The 25,879-nt window shown below is 39.3% G+C and overlaps 2 protein-coding genes and 1 long non-coding RNA gene across 5 annotated transcripts in view; 2 read left to right on the plus strand and 1 right to left on the minus strand.

Moving 5' to 3' along the window:
* The window catches only part of CLHC1 (clathrin heavy chain linker domain containing 1), a 213,134-nt gene that overhangs the window by 172,991 nt on the left and 14,264 nt on the right, over positions 1 to 25,879 (plus strand). The window lies entirely within an intron of this gene.
* Positions 20,576 to 23,109, minus strand: LOC137206232 (uncharacterized). Its single transcript, XR_010934553.1, has 2 exons — positions 22,855 to 23,109; positions 20,576 to 21,050 (listed from the first exon to the last, which is right to left on the minus strand). It is a non-coding gene; the product is annotated as an uncharacterized lncRNA (long non-coding RNA).
* Positions 23,301 to 25,879, plus strand: part of RTN4 (reticulon 4) — a 66,739-nt gene continuing 64,160 nt past the window's right edge. Inside the window, exon 1 of one of the 3 annotated variants that reach the window (XM_067705009.1) lies at positions 23,301 to 24,107. In XM_067705009.1, coding sequence (XP_067561110.1) covers positions 23,546 to 24,107 — 562 coding nt within the window. In that variant the 5' untranslated portion in view covers positions 23,301 to 23,545. The remainder of the gene's footprint in view (positions 24,108 to 25,879) is intronic. The other 2 variants (XM_067705010.1, XM_067705011.1) reach the window with 2 other exon arrangements.

Here is a 25,879-nt window from a genome sequence, read left to right on the forward strand (position 1 = left end):
TCCATGTTATTAAAAAGAAAAGAAAAGAAAAGAGGTCCAGAGCAATCAAGCAGCTTATCTTAGGTCAGAGAGACAGTAAAATAATGAGATCTGACCTAAGATTTTCCAATTTTAAATTTCATCATATTTTTGAAATACTACCATATAGGTTCAGAAACTGTTAGAAATTATTAGCATGTGAACAATTCAAATTATCATCAGTTTGAAAAACGGGTTATTAAATTACTTTCAGGTGACCAATATTAAACTCAAATATATTTTCAAATCATATTGGGTTTGAGTTATGCTCTTTATGTTGACATGCAGATTATTTCAAATTCCGAATTAGTAATATCTAAATGAATGGTTTCTATAACCTCTTTATATCTGTTCATTGTATTAGATTTAACTATGAGAAACTGTCAATATTCTCTCTTTTTTTTTTTTTTTTTTTTTTTTGCGATATGTGGGCCTCTCACTGTTGTGGCCTCTCCCGTTGTGGAGCACAGGCTCCGGACGCGCAGGCTCAGCGGCCATGGCTCACGGGCCCAGCCACTCCGCGGCATGTGGGATCTTCCCGGACCGGGGCACAAACCCGTGTCCCCTGCATCGGCAGGCGGACTCCCAACCACTGCGCCACCAGGGAAGACCTTCTCTCATTTTTTGACATAAAAATGACAACTTCATGTGGCTCAACTTAATGCAATTTTGAAAACACAGAAGATTAATGAAATCTTTTAAATTAGGTTAAATATTATATAAAAAGTATGAAAAAGTATAGACTGAATAAAAAGACAGCCTATGTAAAAACCCCAAGTCCTAGTCCCATACCCCAGATTCTGAGATAACTACTGCCAACAATTTCCTGTATATCGTTTTACAAATTGTCCGTGGACACACAATCATACATATATCTGCTAAAACATGCACACAAGTGGAATCATACTAAACAAACGACTCTGCAAATTGCTTTTTTTGCTTAATATGTTTGGATATCATTTCAGTTGATTCATGTATGTAGTTCTATTCCTTTTTTAAAGTTCTATTAATCTATTAGAGGATGTACAATAATTGACTACTGAATTTAAAAAATATTGACAATAATAATATCCATACGGTAAAATGCACTAATCTTAAAATTTATTTTCTGCATGTGTATATACATGTGCATGTACATTAATTTCTACATGTATATGTATACCTGTGTAACTGCCACCTATATCGAAGTATAGAATATTCCCAGCATTCTAGAAGACTCTACCAAGTTGATTTTTGGGAAGGAAGAAATTTTCCTCTATTTTTCTAGGTTCCTCTGACTGGTCTAAGAATTAAATTGACATGAGACATACTAACAGGAGAAAATCACACAGAAGTTTGATAACATGTTAACATGGGAGAGACCCAGAAAAACTGAGTAACTCTTCAAAATGGCTGAAGCCCTCATCTTAAATACCATCTTCAGCTAAAGACAAAAGAGAATGTTGGGAGTAGTGGTTTGGGACTTCAAGGGGGTGGAATGCAATTTACAGGGAGATGGAAAACCAAAAGTTTGGTAAATAAATGTTTGCTGGGCCATACAGAGACAATGGGACACAGAGAGGAATTTTAACAAACAGACTTTGCTAGGTTCTTCCCTGTCTATACACCTAGTTCATATTACAGTTATCTATGGTGATCGCTCCTGTCCTGGAACAGGTCCTCCAGCTACATTCTTTAGGCAGTTAGGGGGAAGGTCAAAGATTTCTTCCTGAGTCTTTTGGGCCTTGATTGTTTTCAGCTCAAAATAATCCACATACCAGAGAGGACCTTTTGGGGTGGCAAATTTTGCTCCCCAGCTGTTCCCAGCCAATACCACCCCAACCCAGCCACCATTATTCTGATTTTTATCAACATAGTTTGATTTTGTCTGTTCTTAATCTTCATATAAATAGAATCATACTGTACGTTTTTGGTATGTGAGTGCCTGATTTCTGTTGCTCAACATCAGTTCTCTGAGATCAATCCACATTATTGTGTGTAGTAGTAGTTTGTTCCTTTTTATTGCTGTATAGTCTTCCATTGCATGAATTTATCCATTCTACTGTTGATAGATATTTGGTTTTTTATTTTTAAAGTTTTAGATGTTATGAATAAAGCTTTCATGAGTATTCTTTACACGTCTTTTAGTGGACATAAGCATTCATTTTATTTGGTATATTTTACCAAATGATAGAATATACCAAATAAAATATTCCAATTTATTTTTTGATGATTTAGGAACTTTTGTGTTAACCTTTTAAATATTAATGATTATTGCAAAAGTGCTACAGATGGTCTAAACCTGGGATGACTCTGGAAGTTTCTTCTAAAAATAAATTTTTGCTATCATGTGTTTCTTACCATTTGAGAGCTTAAATTAATGTTTTTAAATCAATATTTTACCTAATTCAGATCTTTTAAATAAAACATTATTTCAGTAGCATATCATAAGTAAAACAAATAAAAATTGAGAGTACTATATCACTTCATTTTTACCAAAATGACACTCAATAGTAATTTTTAGCAAATTAGTTTTTTGGTTTAATCTTTAAACAAACTACAACATTTAGAATAAACTTAACAAACTTAACTTACAACTTCCAACAAACTAACAAACAAACTTAACATTTAGAACAATCTGACATTATCACCTGTTTCTAAACGTAAACATGGTTCTGGTTATTCACTGCTTGAAACTACAATTATTAATAAATTAATATTACTGGAAATAGGTTCATTAGTATGGTTTCTTTCTTTTGATTAAATACTGAGTGACCAAAGTATATTTTTAAAATAAAGTATCACCTGTGGTAATTTATGGATGGGGAATTTTTAAAAACATTGGAAACCATACATTGCTCTCATGCTCTAGGTGTTTATATTAAATTGCCTACCTGACACCTCTGCTTCAACATCTGGAACTCAAAAGTTCTAAAATGGAATCCTGACTTCCCACCCCTTTCTAATGTACTTCTCTCCTCTCCCCACTTCCCACCTGTTCCTCTTCCAGTCTTCCTCACTTCAGAAAAAGGCTCACCCACTTACGTGTTGCTTAAGCCAGAATCCCAAGCTTTATTTCGGATACCTTCCTCTTCTTACATTCCACCCATCAGGGAGTTCTGTCATTTCTCCCTCATAACCATCTCTTATTTCTTCTCTCCTTCCCCTCCTCAGTGCAACAGTAGCCCAAGCCACTAGCTTCTCTTGCCCAGACCTCCAAAATAGTCTCTTTTCTGGTGATGGTGGTTTCACTTTTTTTTTTTTTTTTGGCTGCGCCACAAGGCTTGTGGGATCTTAGTTCCCTGACCAGGGATCGAACCTGGGCCCAGGCAGTGAAAATGCCGAGTCTTAATCAATGGACCACCAGGGACTTCCCAGGTGTTTTCACTTTTGACACCCTCTGTCTGTTCCCCACAGAGCAGTGAGAATAATTTCTAACAACATAAATCAATTTTATTCTCCTGCTTACAACTCTTACCATAACATCTGAGAAAGAAATGCAACTCATTACCATGGCCTACTAATCCAGAGTAATGTGGCATCTACTAACCTGTCCCACCCCATCTGGTGCCATTAAGCTCTAGCTACGTGGCCTCCTTTTAATTCCTTGAGTTTGTCGTGCAAGCCCTTTCCCACCTCATCCCTTTTCACATGCAGTTTCCTCTCCTTAGGAGACTCCCTACCATCTCACATGGTTTGCTCCTTCTCAGCATTCCATTCTCAGCTTAACTCTAACCTCCTTGGAGTGGCCTTTCCTCATCACCTGATCTAAGTAGCCACTATCTTCTATTCTCCTACTCTATTTTTTAAGTAGAACTTACCCCAAATTGTAAATATATATGTATTTTCTTATTTATTATCTTCTTTGTTGCATCAGTTAAGATTTGGTTCAACTGCCAACCAAAATACAGTGGCTGGAAAAGATAGTGGTTCATTTTTCTCTCATATAAACGAAGTTTAGAGATAGGTAGATCAAGGTTAGTATGATAGCTCTATGATCCTAAGAGATCTAGGTTCCTTCTCTCTAGCTGCTCCACTGAATTCATCTTGTGGCTTCTACCTCACAGTTCAAAGTGGTTGCTCAAGCTCCAGACCTCATGCTTTTATTTCCTCCATCAGGAATCAGGAAGGTAAATGTGGTCTTTATGCAAGGTGGGGGAGGTTATAAACACAGTTAAAAGTCATGAGTTCTTTAATGTTGGTTCAAGCAAAGATTAGCAATTGGTGTTAAAACTATTTTAGGTAAATGGCTGATGAGAAAAGGACCTCCATAAAGTGCCCCCCAAAACTCTACACAGATTCCTTTTTGTCCATGAGGAGAAAAAAGTAGCTTTATAGTGGAGGAGTCAGGCCGTCATCAGTTTAACCCAGTACCGAAGTCAAATATGCTGTGCCTCTTGATGTGACTGAAGTACACAGTACCACCTGTGATGTAATCTTGCCAAAAACGTTTGAGTCTAATTGGACCTTTTGTTATAACTTCCAGTTTTACAGGAATTACAAGGAAAAGAGAAATGAACTACATGATACCCTGAGGAAGCAATCAGACAGATTGAGGAATTGGAACAATTGTCATTGTCTCTGTCTCTTTAATATTTCAGTATCATGAATATAGGGACTAATTTATTTTAAGAAGACTGAGGGAACATAACAACTAGGTGTGATGTGTGGTCCTCAATTGGATCCTGGTTTGGACTAACCACCTATAAATGGCATTGTGTAGAAAAGTGGAGAGATGTCAATGTGGGTGGGTATTAAGATATGATATACTGTTAAGGAATTATTAATAATCAGCTGTGATTATGTTATTTTGGCCATAGAGGAAAATGTTCTCAATTTAAAGGATGCATATTAAAATTTAGGGGAAGAATGATGACTTCTATTTACTTAAAATTCTTCAGCATAACAAATTGGGGGTTTATTTCCCAAGAAGAAGGGGATAATGGATACTGGGGGCCAACAAGAAGTCCACCACTAGGCTGTAAGCTGTATGAGGGCAGGGACTATGCCTGTTTTGCTTCCCACTCCATAACCACTGTGTAACACAGGGCCCAGCATGGAGTAAGCCCTTCATATATATTTGTTAAATGAAGGAATAAATGAGTATGGGAAAGAAATGCAGAAATTACCCATGACTTTCACTAACACTGAAAATTCAGCAGACATCGCTTAAGAGATCATGGTACTTGAAAAATAAGTACAACTGAAACATAACCATGTGGTATAATTGTAATTAAAAAGATAAGAACAACTATAAAACTTCAAAAAAAACACCCCAAATCCCAAAAGGTAGAAAACATTAAAATGGTAAAATAATAATGAGCAGGATACTATTATTAATTTTATTGCCCTGTACCTATTTCTTTTGGAGTCCAGGACATCGAACTGGCATTTTGTAATAAAAGAAAAATAACCAAATATGAAAAACTAAATTCCATGTGTTTTTCAGGAGATTGTTAGAAATTCAAGTAGATGTTTTTCTTCTCCTTACTCCCCACCTTCTCTCTTCTTCCTACTCCTGCAATAGTAAGATAACCAGTTCTCTCTTCTTCCTACTCCTGCAATAGTAAGATAGCCAGACACCCACTGAAACAGAGCAAGACCCTGCAGGGTCTTCCCAGGGACAGACCCTCTGTTTCCCCTAGTTTGTAAAAAAACTTTAGCCTCCTAGGTCTCCCCTGAATTCCAAAGAGCAAATTTAATCAGAGGAGTGAAAAAAACAAACAAAAAATCCCCCAAAACACCTGCAGAAACAAAGGAAAACAGTCAAGCAAAACAAAATAATAATAGTTCAGCCATAAAACAAAGTCAAGGACCTTTAGTTCCTCCTCAGGGGCTATAGATAATATCCTGAGCCATATCCTTGAGTTGTTTTGCAGATACTAAAACTCCCACCAGATAGAAGAAGCTAACTGCATGATGACCATGAGCATGTAGCCCCCAGATGCTGGAGCCTGAGGATTGATAACACTGACCCCTGTAACATCACCCTGTTACCTCCCCATCAACCAATCAGAAGAATGTCCACAAGCTGAGCAGACAGCCCTCGACCCTCTTTCTCACCTTGCCTTTAAAAATCCTTCCCTGAGAGCCATTCGGGAGTTTTGAGCAGTAGCTATCCATGTGCCTTGCTTGGCCTTGCAATGAACACTGTACTTTCCTTCACCATAATCTGATGTCAGTAGATTCGCTTTATTGTGCTTTGGGCTGGTGGACCCAAATTTGGGTTTGGTAACACCATTTGCTGGCTGTATCTCCTACTGATTAGCCAACCACATTCCAGGAGAGTTTTCTCCTTTCTGGCATCTTTCATTGAAAAGTAATAATTAAATTTTTACTATATGTATGAAGTTATTTTTTTAAAAAAGAAAAAAACTGATTAAGTCTAAATCATAGATCTTATTCTCAGGGGGTCAGGAACAACACAGGTAAAACAAAAGTAAAAAGCGCCAAAAATACCTTATTTTTCCCTCGTGCTTTACATTTACAAAGAGCTTTGAAAACAAAATTTCATTTATTCCTGAAATGATACCTTGCTGCAGGCTGAATAACAGGAGATTAATTGACTTGCTCAAGGTCCTCTCCGTAGTTAGAAATCTGGTATCAGAAGCCTTGTTTTCTGACTGTCCCACGTCCCTTATGTATGGCACTACCTTCTGAAAGCCAAAACTTAAGACCAGCATTGCATTTTTGACTCTGCAGTGTGCCAAGGACAACTAACTGAGCTACCTTATGATTGAAGTACATTTTGACTTAGAGATGATTTCTAAAGCTTTCTGTGGGATTTTTTCCCCCATTTTTCTTAGCAACCACGAAGCACTACTTTATTTTCCCTGTTCTCCTGGCTGAGCTCCTGCAGCTGCACCCAATGTGATCATCCAGAGAGAAAGAAAACCTCCAACTACCGTGAATCGCGCTTAACCCAATAGGAGAACATTGCGGATTCTACTAGGAGAACTTCAGCAAAAATTTCCTCCACACAGCAAAGCTGTGAAATGCATGCCAGCTGAAAGTGGCTGGTAGCTGGCATGTATACCATAGTAATCCCTTAGGAGTAAAAAAGAATCTGTGATTTTGAGTGGTGCATTTAACATTATCACCGCCTACACATTCAGTTAAAAGCTGTTCATGGCTGAAGAGAAACCCCTGATTCCCTCCCACGTCATATCTCAGCTTCGTTTTGGTGTGAGCTGTGGGCGGCTTAATCAAGAATGTTTGTACCCTTTACCCAGAGCAAACATTCCCATAGTGCAACACTTGTAGGTTCCATAAAATAGAAAATCAATTTAGTAATATTTAATAATAAGTAAATAATAAAAATACAATAAATCAAAAATATATCTTCCCTGACTTTCCCCTCTCCTTTATCCCCTGTATATCACTAATCAGCCCCCGAGGTCTCTTCATTTTTTTTAAGTCCCTCAAATATATTATTTATTTCCACTCTACCACCCTTGTTTAAGTTCTTTTCATCTTTAGTACTACAAAAAAAACCCAATGAAATACTCTTACTACCCATTTTCCCTTCACTTTCTCCAAGTTATTCTTTTCATGTTCCAAATAGTTTTATTGAATCAAGTTCTTTTCCAGCGCAAACATACAATGACTTGTAAAGCCTTAACTGCTCTGACATTCCAGGTCCTCTAGAATATGGTCTCCCCTTACCTATGTGACCTTATCTTCCTTTCCTAATAATAATTATTATTATTTCCTAACAATAATAATTGCTATTAATTGAGTACCCAAATCGCAGACTCTGTGTTATGTGCTGTCTCTGTTCAATTTGCTAACGCAAACTCTTGCTCCAGCTAGTCCTGTGTCCGTATGTTTCCCACGTAGGCTTTGCTCTTTTCTATAGTGTGCTCTATTTCTGTATCTTCTATGTCCCCAATTTCTACTAACTAAGATGTTTAATACCACCGTATGATTATTTAGTCATTTCAGGTATGTAAATTTACCTCCTGTAAGTTGTAATATATTGGCAGCCATGGATGGGCTTCAAAGGGTGCAGGAACCATTTAAGAGAGTATGTTTTGCATTTGTGCATTTTTCCTAGGTCAGGAGATCTCATAGCATCCCAAAGAGGTCCATTGAGGGGGGTTGAGTTACTCTCTGGATACCAAGCCATACTGTCAGTCATTCCTACTTAAACATAGGAAATATATATCTTATTGCATACCCTATTATCCTGCACCGTAAAAAAAACTTCTAGCTAAGGTGCATGCGCCTGAGTATTTTTTTAAATTAATTAATTTATTTATTTTTGGCTGTGTTGAGTCTTCCTTTCTGTGCGAGGGCTTTCTCTAGTTGTGGCAAGCGGGAGCCACTCTTCATCACGGTGCGCGGGCCTCTCACTGTCGCGGCCTCTCTTGTTGCGGAGCACAAGCTCCAGACGCGCAGGCTCAGTAGTTGTAGCTCACGGACTTAGTTGCTCTGCGGCATGTGGGATCTTCCCAGACCAGGGCTCGAACCCGTGTCCCCTGCATTGACAGGCAGATTCTCAACCACTGCGCCAGCAGGGAAGCCCTGGGCCTGAGTTTTAAAATTCTGATCTGTTTTTGCACTCTGTATTAAATCAGGTGTCCTGAATTTTGATGTGGAAAATACTATCACTATATGCAGAGCTTATTTCAACAATAATTTTAAATTAAATATTTTTGAATAGGTAATACAATTACACAATTTGAAGGTCAAAACGACATAAAAAGGATAACCAGAGAAGTCTCATTCCTACCTGCCTTTTACAGATAACGATCATCAGAAAAGATTTTAACACCATAGATAATACAATAATGCCTGTAGCTGCATTCATCAACGCTCTTTTGTTTGCAGGTAACAGAAATTTATTTCATACCAATGTAAACAACAACAAAAAAGAAATTTCTTTAAAGAATGGAGTATCTCGAGGAAGGTAGACAGTACAGCCAGGTTTCAGGAAGGATTAGAATCAGGAGTTGGGGATCCGTCAAGAACACAAGCAGCCAATTCTTGTCTGACTTACTGTGCTCATTGGCTCCAGTTCTCTCTTTCTCTCTTTCCAGATTGACTGGGTTGCTTTGGCTGCATAAGGCCAAACATAGCTACCCCCTTGCTCTTGAGTATACTCATCCTCAGTTCAGGTGACCAGCCCAGCTTCTTATCTCTCAGGGCTAATTCTTAGAGACAGACGGAGAGACAGAGACAGAGAGATTGAGGTGCTGTTTGACCTGACTAGGGTCATGTGCGCATCCTTGGTTGATCAGCTCTGGACAGGCGAGCAGGGAAACGATACAAACATAGATGCCAGGGATTCAGCCCTGTGTAGGGAAGTTAAAGCAAAGGGGTGTGGACCAGCCTAATATCCCCCAAAGTGCCTACTAATGCAGTCTTGGTCAACTAGCTTTTAATTTTCATGGCCCTGAGGCCACCTTTGGTTCAGATAGGTACCCAGTGCTGATGATCTCTTTTCGTTTTGGCAGGAAGCAACCCAGAGTATGAGGAGCATACTCTCCTGAGACCTGGAGGACTGCTTATCCTAATTCTTTTGTTTGGTTTTTTTTTGGCCGCACCATGTGGCTTGCAGAATCTCAGTTTTCTGACCAGGGACTGAACCTGGGCCATGGCAGTGAAACCCCAGAATCCTAACCACTAGGCAACCAGGGAACTCCCCTGCTTATCCTATTTTTATTTAAAGTTTCTCTGGGTTAATTCTCACACTAGCTGATGCTTCTGTTATCACCTCTGGTTACCTCCTGGATGTCTCCTAGTCAGGAACAAGGACCACTGCCTAATCACCAATTATAACAGCACAGAGTAATGTGTAATTCATACCAGATCCTTCCTTCCATCTCTGTTTTGAAGAAGGTGGGGGTGAATGCCACTAAGAAAGACAGGTATTGCCTAAGTAACAATACCAAATTTTAATACATAAGGAATATGGCTCTAAAGCACTTACATGTCATAATGGTGCTAAATGAACTTCACGGATGTTATTTCTTCTCAATACTTTTCTTATCTACGAGCTCAGCATGGTATTAGTAGAAGCTATTTGAGAAAAGCAAAAGAGATACTGTCTTTTTAGGTGAGATTTTCCAGCAGAACAAATGTTAGCAGTCTTCCATCCGTCTTTCCTTCCTTACATCCCTCCTTCCTTCTAAATATAGCAGCATCTTCTCAGAACTTCCCAGGACTTGTACTGTCTGAAATTCGTATTTCACTGCATAAAATATCCTACATAATGTTTATGAATAAAAACTAAACTGCATAGTATACTTCCATGTGCTCTTATAAGTATTTTATGATTACTCAACTAATCCTTGAAACCAGTCTTTGAGGTGGCCACGATTATTATCCCTATTTAACAGATAAGGAATGAGGCACAGAGAAAATAATTGTTCAAAATCACAAACCTAGTAAGTGAGACTGTCAGGATTTAAACCTGAGACGTTTGGCTCTAGAATCTATGCTTTTAACCCCTACCTTCACTGTCTCAGAATGAAGGCGATTCTTCAAAACAGTGATTGTCAAATTGTTTAACATGTTTTAGAATATATTCTGGGGGCATACTTAACAGGAATGACATCTGCCGATGCAGTTCATTTGTGAGGCCGCAGAATGAAGTGTGTCTGAACTGGTCTGGTTGTCGTTTACCTCTCTAGTCATTTCTTTAGGGCTTACCTTTGGCAAATGGCACCTTTCTCACAAGCTTTACATTTGGAAACTGTTTGTGAATAAAAAAATTTTTAAGAGCATTCTAGCTCCAAATCGACATAATATTTTCCCTTCCAAGTTGTTATTATTTGTAATAACATTGCTCACTTGAATGCTTCTCTTCTTGGTGGTGGTCACTCGTACTGGCTATAACAGCAGAGCTCTGCTTGGAAGTGGCAAAAGAGATGAAAGTAAAATTGATAACTAAGCTTGGTGAGACTTGAGAATGGAATAGGACAAGATGGGTTATTGCTTTGGAGAGGTTTTGATCTAAATATGGAAAGTGATTATGAAGTGTTTGTAAAGTTTTGGAGAATCAGTATGACCCTATAAAGACAACAGGCAGGAATGCCATGCTTGAATCGTAATCTATAAGCTAAGACCCTACAGGGCTCATGAATCCCTAAATATGTTCTCAGAGAGATTTCCAATAAAATCATATACACATACATAATGACTGGCCTATCGAGTTAGGGTACATTTGAGATTAGTGAGGAGGAATACAAATTCAGGTTGGACGGCAGAGCTGTATGCTTTTCTCCAGCCACTTTAAGTTATGATGGTGCAAGAATAGAGAAAGCAGGTTTGGATTTAACTGAGCTTGTGGTTTCACCAAGCTAGATAGGGGAAGCGAGTTGAGAGAGTCTTTGCTATTCTCAACTATGTGTTCTTCTATGTAAATTTTCAAAGCACCTTGTCAAGTTTCATGTAAAAGTCTTGTGATTTTGATTTGAACTTCTTTGACCATACTAATCAGTTTGGGACTAATTGCCTCCTTTATGATACTGAATCTTATAACTCTTCATATCTTTGTCTCTATAATATCTTTTAATGAAGTTTAAAATTTTTCTCCAAAAAAATAAATAAATAAAAGAAATCACATGTACTAAATCTAGCAACAAAGGACATGAAGAAAAATTGTCTATCACTTCCTTGTTTAGTATTTTCATAGTTAAAGCTGTTTATGAAAATTTTCCATGTAGGTTTCATCATAAAATTATGAAATAAGTTATTACTGTCTCAAATTCTTCCTTTGAGACTCAAATGGTTTAGTAATAACAAATGCTGTAACTTGGCTGCCGATTTAGAAATAGTTCTCTTGTAGCTGTTTTCTGAGTTTTTATCCTTTGAGTAGGCAGTCTTGCCTCTCTCAGAGATATTGTGTTATATCTCCCTTGGAAAAATACACCTTCCCTCCCCTTCCCTCCCCTCCCCCTTCCTTTTTTTCCTTTCCTTTTTCCTTTCCTTTCCTTTCCTTTTTTTCAGCTTAGTTCCCTTATATAACACAAAATTTAGAAAGGCAATGTCTTCAAGAGATTGTGTAAAGGTTATAAGGCATCATGCATTATTTTAATTAATTACTCAAGTTCACACTGATTATATTAGTTTTTTTGAAATCCAATAATTTGACTAAAATGAGGGTTCTCTTTTTGTGTGTGCACATCCGCATGCATGTAAAATTTGGCTATGTTTGTATTAGTTTCCTAAGGCTGCCATAACAAAATACCACAAACTGGGTGGTTTAAAGAAACAGAAATGTATTCTCTCACACTTTTGGAGGCTAGATGTAGGAAATCAACTTGTTGACTGAGCCATGCTCCCTTCAAAGCCTCTAGAATCCTTCCTTGCCTCTTCCAGATTCTGGAAGCCTTGGTGTTCCTTGGCTTGTGGCAGTATGACTCCAATTTCTGCCCCATCTTCACATGGCTGTCTTCCCTATGTGTCTGTCTTCTACTTTTCTTAAAAGGATCCCAATCATATTGGATTAAGGGCCCACCCTACTCCATTATGACCTCATCTTCACTAACTACATCTGTGATGACCCTATTTTCAAGTAAGGTCACATTCTGGGGTACTGGGGTTAGGACTTTAACATATCTTTGGGGAGGACACAATTCAACCCACAGCAATATCTAGTTACTAAGAAATCCCTTGTAAGCTTTTTAGGAATATACGCATATTAATTTAAAAGCATAACTTTACCTTTGTTATTTGAAATAGAGAAAAGAAACAAATGAAGGAATATACTATTAAAATCTGCAGTGATAAAATTTTGCATGTCAACCAGGCTTTTATGGGAACTCTTCATTTTCTACTTCAGCAAAAGCTTGGAAGGCAATGTTTTTTATATTTTTGATTAAGATATGTGGCTGAATCACTGACGTTAATATAGTTTTCTTGCATATGTTTCCAAGCCGGTTCAACTTTCTACATAGTTTTCATATTTGCTTTCAGAAATGAGAAAGATAAAGTTAGAAGAGAAGCTCATCTAAGTTAAACACACCATGTGAATATCCTCTTTCTCTTTTTTTTCTTACTTTGAAACGTATAAAAGGAAACTGTCTTCTTTCAAGAAAGGCTCTAAAGAATCTCGTTACATTTATGAAGACTTCCAAATGCTGTAATAAATCTGCCTGCATCATCTTTAATTCAGAGCATTGTTGCAACTCTTCTACTGTAAAATACATCTTTCTGAGCTGCTTATCCCAATATTTGATGTTGGCACTAGAGAGAAATTAAAGGCTAAAAATAAACAATAAAAAATGATTTTGAAGGTAGATCAGAGCGAGAGAGTCATTAGGTTTAATCCCCTGATTCACAGATGAGGATATTGAAGCCCAGAGGCTCCTAAAGGTCACCAAGCTGGGGATCTAGAATCTTGCTCTACTGAATCACATCGTATTTTCTTCCATATCTTATTCAAAACTTGTACAAAAGGTGAAGAATAGTTGGCACTGAGTTGTACACTTTAAATGCATGAATTGTATGGTATGAGAATTATACCTCAATAAAGCTGTTTAAAAAAAGATTAATGGCTGGGTTTCAGAGGTTCAGCAATGAAAGCACAATATGCTTAGGAAACATTCATTTTAAATAATAGTTTCTTTTTAAAAAATTGCACAGTACATAGTCACCTGAAAACAGCAACTAGCCCCAATTCTAAGATCTAAATAACAACTTAAGCTAGACTTAGCTTTATTTACAACACTATCAATTTCATAGAGATAGAAGGTGATTTAGAGAAGGAAAATTGTTTAAGAAATAGTCTTAAAACATTTATTGACACCCAGAAAAGTCTGCACACATTTATAAGGTTAAGTTAAAATGTAAACTCTTAAATAATGCTCTGTCATGGAACTTGAAGTACCATACTGCAAGTTCACCTTCCCAGAGGACAAATTAGGTTAACAGGAAACTGTGTTTTTTCTGTTCTTTCTTTCTGGAACTCTTATTAGTGATTCACAGGCCTCCCAAATTTATCATCTAGCTTTTTCATCGTTTGTCTTCTGTATTACATCTTTGTCTTTTTTAAGAAAAATAATCAGCTTTACTGAGATATAATTTTTATCCAACAAAGTTCACTCATATTAATCATATAGTTCAATGAGTTTTGACAACGTATATTAGTCGTGTAACCATCAACACTATCACTCCAAGAAGTTCCCTATCCCCTCTGCAATCACTCCCTCCCCTCCCCGTGCCCCTGGTGGTTTTGCCCTTTTAAGAATCACATAAACAGAATCATAGGGTATGGAGGCTTTTGTGTCTTGCTTCTTTCATTAATATAATCCTTTTGAGTTTCCTCCATGCTGTGTATATCAATAGTTTATTCCTTTTTATTGTCGAGTAGGATTCCAAAGCCACAATATGTTTATCCATTCATTAGTTGATGGACGTTTGGGTTGTTTCCAGTTCTCATTTCTCTTGGATAAATATCCAGGAGTAAAATTGCTGAGTCATATCATTAGGTATGTTTAACTTTATAAGTAATTACCAAATGATTTTCCAAATTGGTGGTACCATTTTATACTTGCAAGAACATTCATTATGTATTCTTGCCAAATTTTGTAGCTTTGACTGTTCTATTTATGTCCATGATTCATTTTGAACTAATTTTTTTATTATGATGTGAGATAAGGATCAAAGGTCGTGTGTGTGTGTGTGTGTGTGTGTGTGTTTGCATATGGATGTCCAATTTTTCCAGCACAATTTGTTGAAAAGACTATGCTTTCCCCACTGAAATACTTTGACACCAGTGTAAAAACCTGACTATACATATGTGGGTCTATGAGTCTATTTCTGGACTCTATTCTGTTCCACTGATCTACTTGTCCATTTTTATGCCAGTACTACACTGTCTTAATTATTGTAGCTTTATTATAAATCTTGAAGTCAAGTTGAAGTCCTTCTAGTTTCTTTAATTTCTCTAGCAATGTTTGTAGTGTAATGGTCTTGGTCATATTTTGTTAAATCCATCCTTAAATATTTCATGTTTTCTGAGGCTATTGTAAATGGTGTTGCTTTTTTTAAAAAAGAAAATACTTCAATTTCCATTTGTTTGTTACTAATACATCTTTTTGTTCTTTTTTCTATTTCCCTGGGAAGTTTTACAAATGTAACTTCCAACACTTTAATTTTTTAAAGTTGCAATTAAAATCTTTTTGATGTAGTAAAATGAAATTTACCATTATAACCACTTTTAAGTGAGCAGTTCAGTGGCATTAAATGCATTCACATTGTTGTGCAACTATCACCACTATCCATCTCCAGAACTTCTTCATCATCGCATAATGAAACTCTGTGTATACCAAATACTCTCTAAATACTAACTCCCCATTTCCACCTTCCCTTAGCCCTGGTACCCACTGTTTTACTTTCTGTCTCTATGTATTTGACTATTCTAGGTACCTCATATAAGTGGAATCATACATTACTTGTCCCTTTGTGTCTGGTTTATTTCACTTAGTCTTCAACCATGTTGTAGCATGTATCCGAATTTCATTCCTTTTTAAGGCTGAATAGTATTCCATTGTATGTATATATCACATTTTGTTTTTCTATTCATTCATTAATAGACCCTGGGTTGTTTCTACCTTTTGGCTATTGTAAATAATGCTGCTATGAACATGAAATTGGTTTTAATTTGTGAACTCACTCATGTTCTTTGATTTTTTTTCCTTTTTGTTATTTCTGTTTTTTGTTTTATGGAGTGATATATGCTGTTATCTCCCTGTAAATATTAAAGTTTCTATGATGTTTTCTTCTGTTTTCTGTATGCCTCTGTTCCCTCAAGTTTCTTTTTCGTTTATTTTCATTTTTAGCTTCCATTCAAGACTTTTGTGAAATGACTGGTGGTTCTTGTGTTTTGTTTTATGTTTAAGAGTAGAGAATTTTAAAAAATGGACAGAAGCTTTGTGGGGAGAAGGGGGCAGGTGGGGCTCATCAAGTCTTTTTACTGGGGTACTCCAAATGCCAATACTTTGAGAAATTTTCACTGGAACCATTTTGTTTCTCCACAAATGAATCCTCCAGTTTCCTTTCTGGAGGAGAATGAGGTATAGGGGACAGCAGGGGCTGGGGGAGCAGTGATAGTGGGGCAGTGGTGATATGTTTAAGCCTTGCTGCAGGCTTTCTGGGTGTAGGAAGGGGACAAAGGGGCTGAGGATTCCTCTCTTACTTAATCCACTTGTTTTCAATACTAGCACCTCCAAGGGCTGAGCATCTCAAGGATTCTATGGCACAAAATGACTTACTTCTAGTTGATATTGCCCCTTGAGATGTGTTTAGGTTGTAACTTCACAGTCTGCTAAATCAGTAACTGCTCCTCTATCTGCTTTGTCTTCCAAAAATATGTTGAAATATTTTATACACTGTTGTCTCCTCTGTTATTCTCTTTGTCTTTGTTGGTTAATACCATTTTTATTGCTTTACTGACATTTTAATGGGGTTTTAGGAGGGAGAGGAAATGAATGACACACCATATTTAACTCAATAGAGTAAATAGTATTTATCATTTCATAAGTGATTTACAACATTACTTTTACCACTTGACAGGAAAAATTTCCACTCCGGACAATAAATAAAACTCAGATAAAATGGAAATAATAGATGATAATAAGTTTGTAGTAATAAAAGGAAAATGAATTTCAAAAAAGACACATGCAGGGTAATATACTATAGCATTTCCAGTGATGAATGTGTTTCTCAGTTCTCAGGAAAGTAGAAAAAAAGTTGAATATGAGCAATATAGATCTGTTGATTAAAAAAATTGTATACCTCATAAATACAAGTCGTATATAAAAGAATCATTTATTGTTTAATTTTGTAATTTATAGAGTTTGCTTAATCTCTTATTGCCTTTCTTTCAGCCATTTCCTTCTCTTTAGCATCTTCATTAGTGGCTGGTTAGTTACAGAAAGAAGCAAAAGTCTACCTGGCAATTCTACCACTTGTTATTGGCTAAGCGGCTGGAGTTACCAGTTTAATGAGGGTTTAAGAATTATCTGAGGCTTAAATTATTGGTGCTGTCCCTATTACTATAGATTACTTACTGCTGAATAGAATTAAACTGGGCACTTACTGGAATATTATTTTGAGTTCTGAGTTTAAGGTGAATGGAGAAAACAAAATGAGCGCCTATTTAAAAACTGGACCTATTGGAGTTTTTTGTTTTGTTTTGATTTGTACTGTCTAGGAAAAGAAAAGGATCAGTGGAAATAACATTGTTCAAATACGTCCAGAGGTACTTCATGTTGATCTTTCCCAGGGCTCTACTCTAGGCCTTTTTCTCCCATGGGCAGTAGACAGTATCCACCAACCTGCTTGGCCATCCTCTCCTTTACCCCACCATTTTTCCTCAAATATTTACCCATGAAACCTAACCAACAGGTTTAGCTACCTGCTCTCCAGACTAGATTTAAGCTCCAGCCCTAGTTTTCCAGCTGTCTCCTGATTATTTCTACTACTCCAATGTTCTTCAGGCAACTCAAGTTCATTGGATCTAAAAATTTAGGTCATTATATCCTCCCCAGCATTACTCACCCATTCTGTGCTCCTCTCCTGACTTCTTTTCTTTAATAATGGCAGTACCAATTTACCTTGTCACCTAAACTTAAACCTTAGAATCAGCTTCTCTTTCTTCAGCCTCTCCATCCTATTAGTCACCAAATTCTATGAATTCAACTTAAATGTTTTTCAAATTTATCTTCTCCTATTTCCTATGCTATTAGTTTAGGCTTTCATCAACTTCTGCCTGAACTATAAGCAATAGTTATGTTTCACTTAGACCAGTCTGTCTGTCTGTCTCCCTCTCTCTATTATATATTGATACATGTAATATATATTCATACACATATGTATATACATATATACACACATATATGAATGTGTATACACACATATGTATATATACCTATATATTCTTACATAAACTAGACTATATGTTCCTTGATGTTAGGAAATGTGTTAGATGCTCAATAGATTTTAGTTGAAGAAATGAATAATGTTTATTTTAAAGATAGTGACCACCTGGTTTCTATTTCCATTCACAATAAAATAACAAAATTTATACCTCAATGTTTAGGTATTAGGAAGAGTGGGATACCTACTAGAGTGAGTTATTTATAACCCAGATAATTTTTTAAACTCTTCGTTGTAGTTCTTTTTTTCTCATGAGGACAGATTTTCTTTTATTTCTCTAAGATGGTTTAGGAATTTCTTTGCTTGGATTTGTGATGCTTAGAACAACTGATCAAAAATAGTTTTTTTGCTAGATCAAAATAAATATCACCAGAGAAATGATGCATATTAAACTAGGAAGGAAATGCAGAGGACCTTTTTGGGCCTTATGACTTTCACTTGCATATTATATGATTTCTCTTTGAAACTTGAAATTTTAATTTTAGGTCCAACTCTAATTGTCAGTGTATAACCAGCATGGCCAAAGACGTTGATCTTATACTATTTAAATGTCTATTCTTATTACAGATGAACTTAGTGTATGTCAAGATGTTAGCCAGAACCATAAGCTGCATTTCACAAAAAGGTACATTTCATGAAATCTAAAATCCCAGTGAAATGGTAGGGACAATGACATAGCAAGCTGTTAATTTTTCCCTTAAGAGTGCCAAAATGATGTTTTAGTCTTTTTTGAATACAAAGGTTGAACGTAGCTCATTGGTGCTCTTTGAACACAAGCAAGTCTTTCTCTGTCGGCAAAAAAGCTGTGATGCACAGCTTCTTGTAACAGATTTGTCAGGACTCTACCTTTCATCTTTCTCCCATGGTTGCTGAATCTACTCTCCAGTCTACATCCTACAGTATGTAGACAAGAGTACACCCATCCCACGCTTTTAACTCTCTCAGGGGGCATACATGATGCAAGGACAATTAACCTGTTCTATGTATGTATACCAGATTAGGTGTCAATTCAACACTCTACAATAAGCTATACTACTACAGAAATGGAATGGGCTATTTCCCTAAGTAGTGAGTCTTCCTTTACTGAAAGTGTTCATGCACATTTGTGTCTGATTTGTTCAGTGCCGTTGTTCAGAGTCTTGAACAGTGCTTGGTGCAGAGTAAATACACAATGTATACATATCATGTATGAATGAATTAAGCACATAATGGAAGCACAACATGGCTGATGTTTCAGTTAGCTTTTGCTCCGTAATGGACCATCCCAAAAGGTAGTAGTTTAAAATAGTGATTCATTATTTATCATGATTCTGTGGGTTGGCTGAACATTCATTCTGAGATGGTCTCATATTTCTGGGACATCAGCTCTGTGGCTGGGACGGCTAGGTCTTTCTCTCCATGTCTGTCATCTGGGGCCTCAGCATGCCAAGAGAGAGAGCGTGGAAGCTGTAATACTTCTGCTGGTTAGGCTTGGAACATTTCCAGCATATTCTATTGGACAAAAAAGTCACAAGGCCAGATCCAGAGATGGGGAAATTGACCCAACCTCTTGATGGGTGTTGTTGCAGAGTTTGTAGCCATTTTTAATCTACCACAGATGGCCAAGTTTAAAAAACCTTCTGTAGGGAATTCTTGTAATGGGAGGGAGATTGGTCAAGCTGATTTCCCAGAGTTCTTCCAACTCTGAGATTCCACCAGCCTGAATGGATATTTTTTAATGTTCTAAGAGAGAACAGTTATTAACCCATTGTAACTGGAAACTTTAAACTTCTACATCTGGTAAGATAATTTCAAAGATAATTCATTGAATAATTATTTTCTATTATTATGAACTAGAATTTATACTCTTCCTTTAACCATTTCAAAATACCTATAAGAATGTTCTTGTTAGTGAGAGTGGTATTTACATCTAGTTACCCTAATGTGTCACTAACACTACTTTTAATTCTGGTATAGCAGTAACATTCTCCTTTCCTTATGCTTTGATGACCATTCTATGAACACTGGATAAGCTCTTTATTCTTATTCATCCATCAAATACTTAATTTTTTAGAAGTCACTGAGATAACAATATAAAATTCTTATTTTTCTCCTGTGTCAGAGGAGAGTGCTTATATTATTGCCTCAATATTTAATGCTATTTAATATTAAAATTATAAATCTACCACTTTTCTGTAATCATTCTTTTATGACAATTTTAATAAATTAAAGATATTTCTTTGTGACTATTTTAGTAATAGCAGATACAGAGATATACGAATGCAGAAATATCATATAAGCAACTTACAATTAATATGTTAAAACCCTGTGAAACTTTCCATTAAGGAGTTTCAGAACAATCACAGTAGGAAAAACAGTATGGGGAAGACTGAACTGCTGATGGCTCAATTGTGATTTAATAGAAGAGTTCATACCATAGAATTTTGCTAGTATATTTTTGCTAGTATATGGACTTAGTTGAAAAATCATGTATGTTTTTGATAATTTTTGACAAATATTTGACAAATACTTGAAACAGGACTGTTTTATTATTGAGGAATCTGTTTTGTTAAAAATTTTTACTTTGGCATTAACCTCCTGCCCCCAAATTCTACACTAACACTTCTCTCTTCCTACTCTTCCCAACCCTTCTAAAAACAAACAAACTCAAAGCAACTCACAACAATTTTCTAAAAATAAAGCCAGTTCATCTCTGTGGGACTGGTAAGTCAGGTCTTTTTTTTTTAATAGATTTAATTAATTAATTAATTAATTAATTTTTTGGCTGCATTGGGTCTTCCGTTCCTGTGTGTGGGCTTTCTCTAGTTGTGGCCTGTGGGGGCTACTCTTCTTTGCAGTGCGAGGGCTTCTCATTGTGGTGGCTTCTCTTGTTATGGAGCACAGGCTCTAGGCATGCGGGCTTCAGTAGTTGTGGCACACGGGCTCCAGTAGTTGTGGCTGGCGGGCTCTAGAGTGCAGGCTCAGTAGCTGTGGTGCACAGGCTTAGCTGCTCCGCAGCATGTGGGATCTTCCTGGACCAGGGCTGGAGCCCGTGTCCCCTGCATTGGCAGGTGGATTCTTAACCACTGCACCACCAGGGAAGCCCCGATAAGTCAGGTCTTGAATGTATTGTTGATAACTAACCTGATCAGGTAACATTGCCAGGAAATCTTGTTCTACCTTTCCTTTAAAAAAAAAAATAAAGTTTATTTATTAGTTTTACATTTACAGAAGAACTGAACATTAAAGAGAGTTCTTATACACTCCCATGCCCACCTCTCAATCGGTTTCCCCCATAACTAACATCTTGCATTGGTGTGATGAACCAATACTGATATATTACTAAAGTCCACAGTTTACATTACGGTTCACTCTTTGTGTTGTACAGTTCTGAGTTTTGCCAAATGTAAAATGTCATGTATCCATCATCACAGTGTCATACAGAATAGTTTCACTGCCCTAAAAATCTCCTGTGTTCCACCTCTGTGTCCCTCCTCCCTCCCCCCAACCCCTGCTTTTCCTTTTTAATACCCAAATTGAGCCTAGGGTAATATTAATTAGTTGGAGCTAAGAATTTGCTTAAATAACCCGTGATTCCCCATGGCAATCAACATTTCCTTTTTTTAAAAAAAATAAATTTATTTATTTTTGGTTGCATTGGATTTTTGTTGCTGCACATGGTCTTTCTGTAGGTGCGGCGAGCGGGGGATACTATTTGTTGCGGTGCGTGGGCTTCTCATTGCGGTGGCTTCTCTTACTGTGGTGCATGGGCTCTAGGCGTGCGGGCTTCAGTAGTTGTGGCATGCGGGCTCAGTAGTTGTGACTCGCGGGCTCTAGAGTGCAGGCTCAATAGTTGTGGTGCACGGGCTTAGTTGCTCATGAGGGATCTTCCTGGACCAGGGCTTGAACCCGTGTCCCCCGCATTGGCAGGCGGATTCTTAACCACTGCGCCACCAGGGAAGTCCCAATCAACATTTCTTAATCGTCAATTCAGACTAGCACTGTTCAATAGAAATAAAATATAAGCCATATATATTTAAAAATTTCTAGATGATGCATTAAAAAGAAACAAATGAAATTAATAATATATTACATTTATCCCAATATAGCCAAAATATTATCAATCCAACATGTAACCAATATAAAAATTGAGATATTTAAATTTTTTGTACTAACTCTCAAAATCTAGTGTGCATTTCAAACTTACAGCACATCTCATTTCAGATGACTCACATTTCAAGTGCTCAATAGCCAGGAGTAGCCAATGGCTAAGGTATTGAACACTGCAGGCCTAGACTGTGAGCAACTTGAAAGCAAGCTAACCTCCTCTCTCCAGGGCCTCCAGATTAGGCAGGAAGGGAATATTTTTGAAAGGTATATCAGAAAGATAAAAGGGATCTGTAAATCTCTGGATGCTGATACTTAAATGTTCTGCAACCACTTTCTTTAAACCCTCCAGTTCTGGAAAAAGTGGAATGGGGATTATGCTTATTCTGGCATACCAAAGAAATGAGTATGTATTTGGCTTCCTGACTCCCAGAAGGCCTGAATCATCCGAAATGTTGACTCATGAGCCTTAAGTGACTGAAATATAATGTGAATCAAATTTGCCCTCCAAGGCATCGTTCTCTTTCCACTTTCCTCTCTCCCCTTCCTCTTTGGGTGACTCATCCTTCTACCAAGTAAGAGTCCAGTAGCGGGCAGATCCCAAAACCCTCTTTGAAGATGAGCAGACTTTCAAATGGTCTGCCCCAGTCCCTAGATCGTCCAGCCCAGCTGTTTTGCCTACGTCATCCAGGATCCGCAGTTTAGACTGGGACTGATCTTAAAACTGTCAAAAATATTATTTTTTCTTTTAAGGTGGTGATGGTAGTAGTGATAAGGTGGTTTGGGAATTTAAGTTTGAAAAAAGACAATCTTATTTCAAAATCTAAAATTTAACGTATACTTCAATCCTTAAGGCTACTCCACGGTCCCGTTATTTGGTACCTTTCTGCGCTCTGGGATTTTTCCTTTCTTGGGAGGAAAGTTTCCACTCCCAGTCCCCAAGATAACGCCTTTCCGGTGGCGCGCCAGGAGCGTCTCCGACCCTTCAGGGCAGGCAGGCAGCGGGCTCGCTTTCCCAGTACTCTAATTACACAGACTGACCTCCAGCTGTGGGCAAGGCCTAGACCCCCAGTTCGACCCTCTACTACCCTAGGCGGACTGTGGGGTTCCCAGCTCCAAACCCCGCCCATCGAACCCAGCCTGGCCGGTAAAAGAGAGGAAGTGCGGTAACACCCACCCACTTGCGTCTTTTTCCTTTCCCGTTGGGCCGGCTGGTTGCCCGTCAACTCTATCTCTTAGCCGATTGGCTCGCTTCCTCCCGCGTTAGTGCCTGCCTCTCCCTGGCAGGAGCGTGAGTCACGCCAAACTGGGCGGAGAGTCGGCTGGCCTCTCTCCTTCGCTCGTCTGGGCGGCGGCGGCGGCGGCAACTGGGGACGGGGCGGGTGGCGCATCACGGGCGCGGAGGCAGGAGGAGCAGTCTCATTGTTCCGGGAGCCGTCGCCACTGCAGGTCCCTCGGCTCGTTGGGCCCTGCCCCTCTCAGTCTTCCCCACCCCCCATAACTGCCCGCGGCTGTGAGGAGAAGCGTCTCCCGCGGAGGCAGCAGCTGCACCATCATCTCTTCCCCGCCAGCAATGGAAGACATGGACCAGTCGCCAATGGTCTCCTCGTCCTCGGACAGCCCGCCCCGGCCTCAGCCCGCGTTCAAGTACCAGTTCGTGAAGGAGCCCGAGGACGAAGAGGAAGAGGAGGAGGAAGACGAGGACGAGGACGAGGACCTGGAGGAGCTGGAGGTGCTCGAGAGGAAGCCCGCCGCCGCGCTGTCGGCGGCCCCAGTGCCCGCCGCCGCCGCCACCCCGGCTGGCGCGCCCCTGCTGGACTTCGGCAATGACTTCGTGCCCCCGGCGCCCCGGGGGCCCCTGCCGGCAGCGCCCCTCGCCGCCCCGGAGCGGCAGCCGTCTTGGGACCCGAGCCCCGCGTCGTCGGCGGAGCCAGCGCCCTCCCTACCCTCCATTACCAAAACCTCGCCCTCCCAGCTCTCTGAGGACGATGAGCCTCCAGCCCGGCCTCCCCCTCCTCCCCCGGCCGACGTGAGCCCTCAGGCGGAGCCCGCGTGGATCCCGGCCGCCCCTGCCCCCGCCGCGCCCCCCTCCACGCCGGCCGCGCCCAAACGCAGGGGCTCCTCCGGCTCAGTGGGTGAGTGCCGCGCCCTTCGCCTCGCGCCGCCCCTCGCGCCCCTCCTTCTTTTGTGCGCAGCCCCCAAAGCCTGCGCCCAGCCTTCCTCTCCGCCCGTAGGGGGCTTTGTCTGCGGACAAGGCGCCCCGCTGGTGGGAGCCGCGGGGAGCAGGGTGGGGCGGTCGAGGAAGCCCGGGCGTGTTCTTTATTGTCCGTCTGGGTGTCGGGGAACAAGTGCACCCCGCCCGCTCCCAGGTTCTTCTCTCAGGTCTCCATTCCACCGCGTCCGGGAAGTTAGGAACCCACCCCTTGCAGGAGCTGGGTGTGTATCGAGGAACTAGGGGTGCGGATTCATCGGGCTGGCTCGGTTCCGGGGTGAGGATGGAAGGCCTTGGTGGCCTAATCTTTTGTTTGCCCGTCTGGGTTGCTCCTGGGGAAAAGACGCAGTTTTGCTGTTGGTCTTTGCCTGCATTCACCTCTGGCCCCCCTCCTCAACCCTCCCTCGGCTTGGGTGGCCCCATGCGCTTCATCCCCCCCTCCCCCCTCTGGTCCAGTGGAGAACGTCCACTTTGACCCGACTGCAGTGAAGGGAGAGCGCCTCCAGTGGTGTGACTCGTGGAGAACTGGGGAGAGGAGTTCTGGCGAAGGCCTGCCACCGCCCAGCTTACCGGGTTGTGATGTGGCGTCTCCCCCCGCCTCCCGGCTTAACCGAGCCGGGGAAGTAGGACCTGGGCGTCGTGTTCCGAGGGGGCGCAGTGCTGCCAGGGCCTCTGCCGCAGGGTCAGAGGAATTGCTGTTAGGGTGGACAGGTTTAGCCTATTAAGCATCGTGATTGAATCGTAGAGAAAAAAGGAAAAGGCAAAATGGTTGACATTCCTAAAGAAGGGGAAACCTGTGGATTCCCTATCGGGAATAGGCCAGGTGAACTTGTGGCAGATTTGCCATGAGACTTAATGAAATGTTTTGAGACAGACGTTTTCGTTTATTGGTTAGAAATACTACTTCGTAGAAGTAATGTTTTAGGTCTGCAGAGACAAATCTGCATAGTCTGTGAATAGTTTTCAAATCTTTTCATTCACGAGCATCTGGTTGTGTGTTGTTGTTATTATTAGTGACATTGTTTTATTACCCTTTTCATCTTGGGAAACTTTATTTTGGAAGAGAAAAAATCAAGTTCGTTAGAGATTGAGAATTCATCTTATTAGACACGTTAATTAGCTCAATAACAAATAGGTTGTTACTTTTGGGACAAAGTGTCCCACTAGTAGTAGGATTTTTATGTATAAAAGGGCAAGAACCAAGAATCAGGTAGTGTAACAGCCTGCTGACAAATTGTCATAGCCTTGTAGGATTTTAGAAATGGTTCTTTTTCTAGAAAAAGGAACTCAGTGGGAGATCACAGAAGAATTTTTTTTTTCTTCAATTCACTCCTGCTCCACAGTGGGGAAAATAAGCCAATAGTGATGTTTCTGAGTAGCATTTTGATATTGACATACCCCCAAACATTACTCAAAACATTATTCACTACACTAAAGATATTAGAATCTGAGGAGTAACTCATATTTTCCTTTTTCTGGGTAAAAACACACATTTTAGAGAAACTGAGGTAGAAAAATATTAAATAATAAGAAATTTACAAATGATAAATTTAATGATTAAGAAAGGCATACTAATTTGTCATCTTGTATTCCTTCATGGAAACAAAGAAAAGAGTTCTGTTGTTTGAACCTTGGAGATTCAGGAGGTGACAGCATTCTCTTGGAATTTTGACTTTTGGAATACTAAGTTTGGAA

Source organism: Pseudorca crassidens, chromosome 14, assembly GCF_039906515.1.
Source record: "Pseudorca crassidens isolate mPseCra1 chromosome 14, mPseCra1.hap1, whole genome shotgun sequence".
NCBI classification, from domain to species: domain Eukaryota; kingdom Metazoa; phylum Chordata; class Mammalia; order Artiodactyla; family Delphinidae; genus Pseudorca; species Pseudorca crassidens.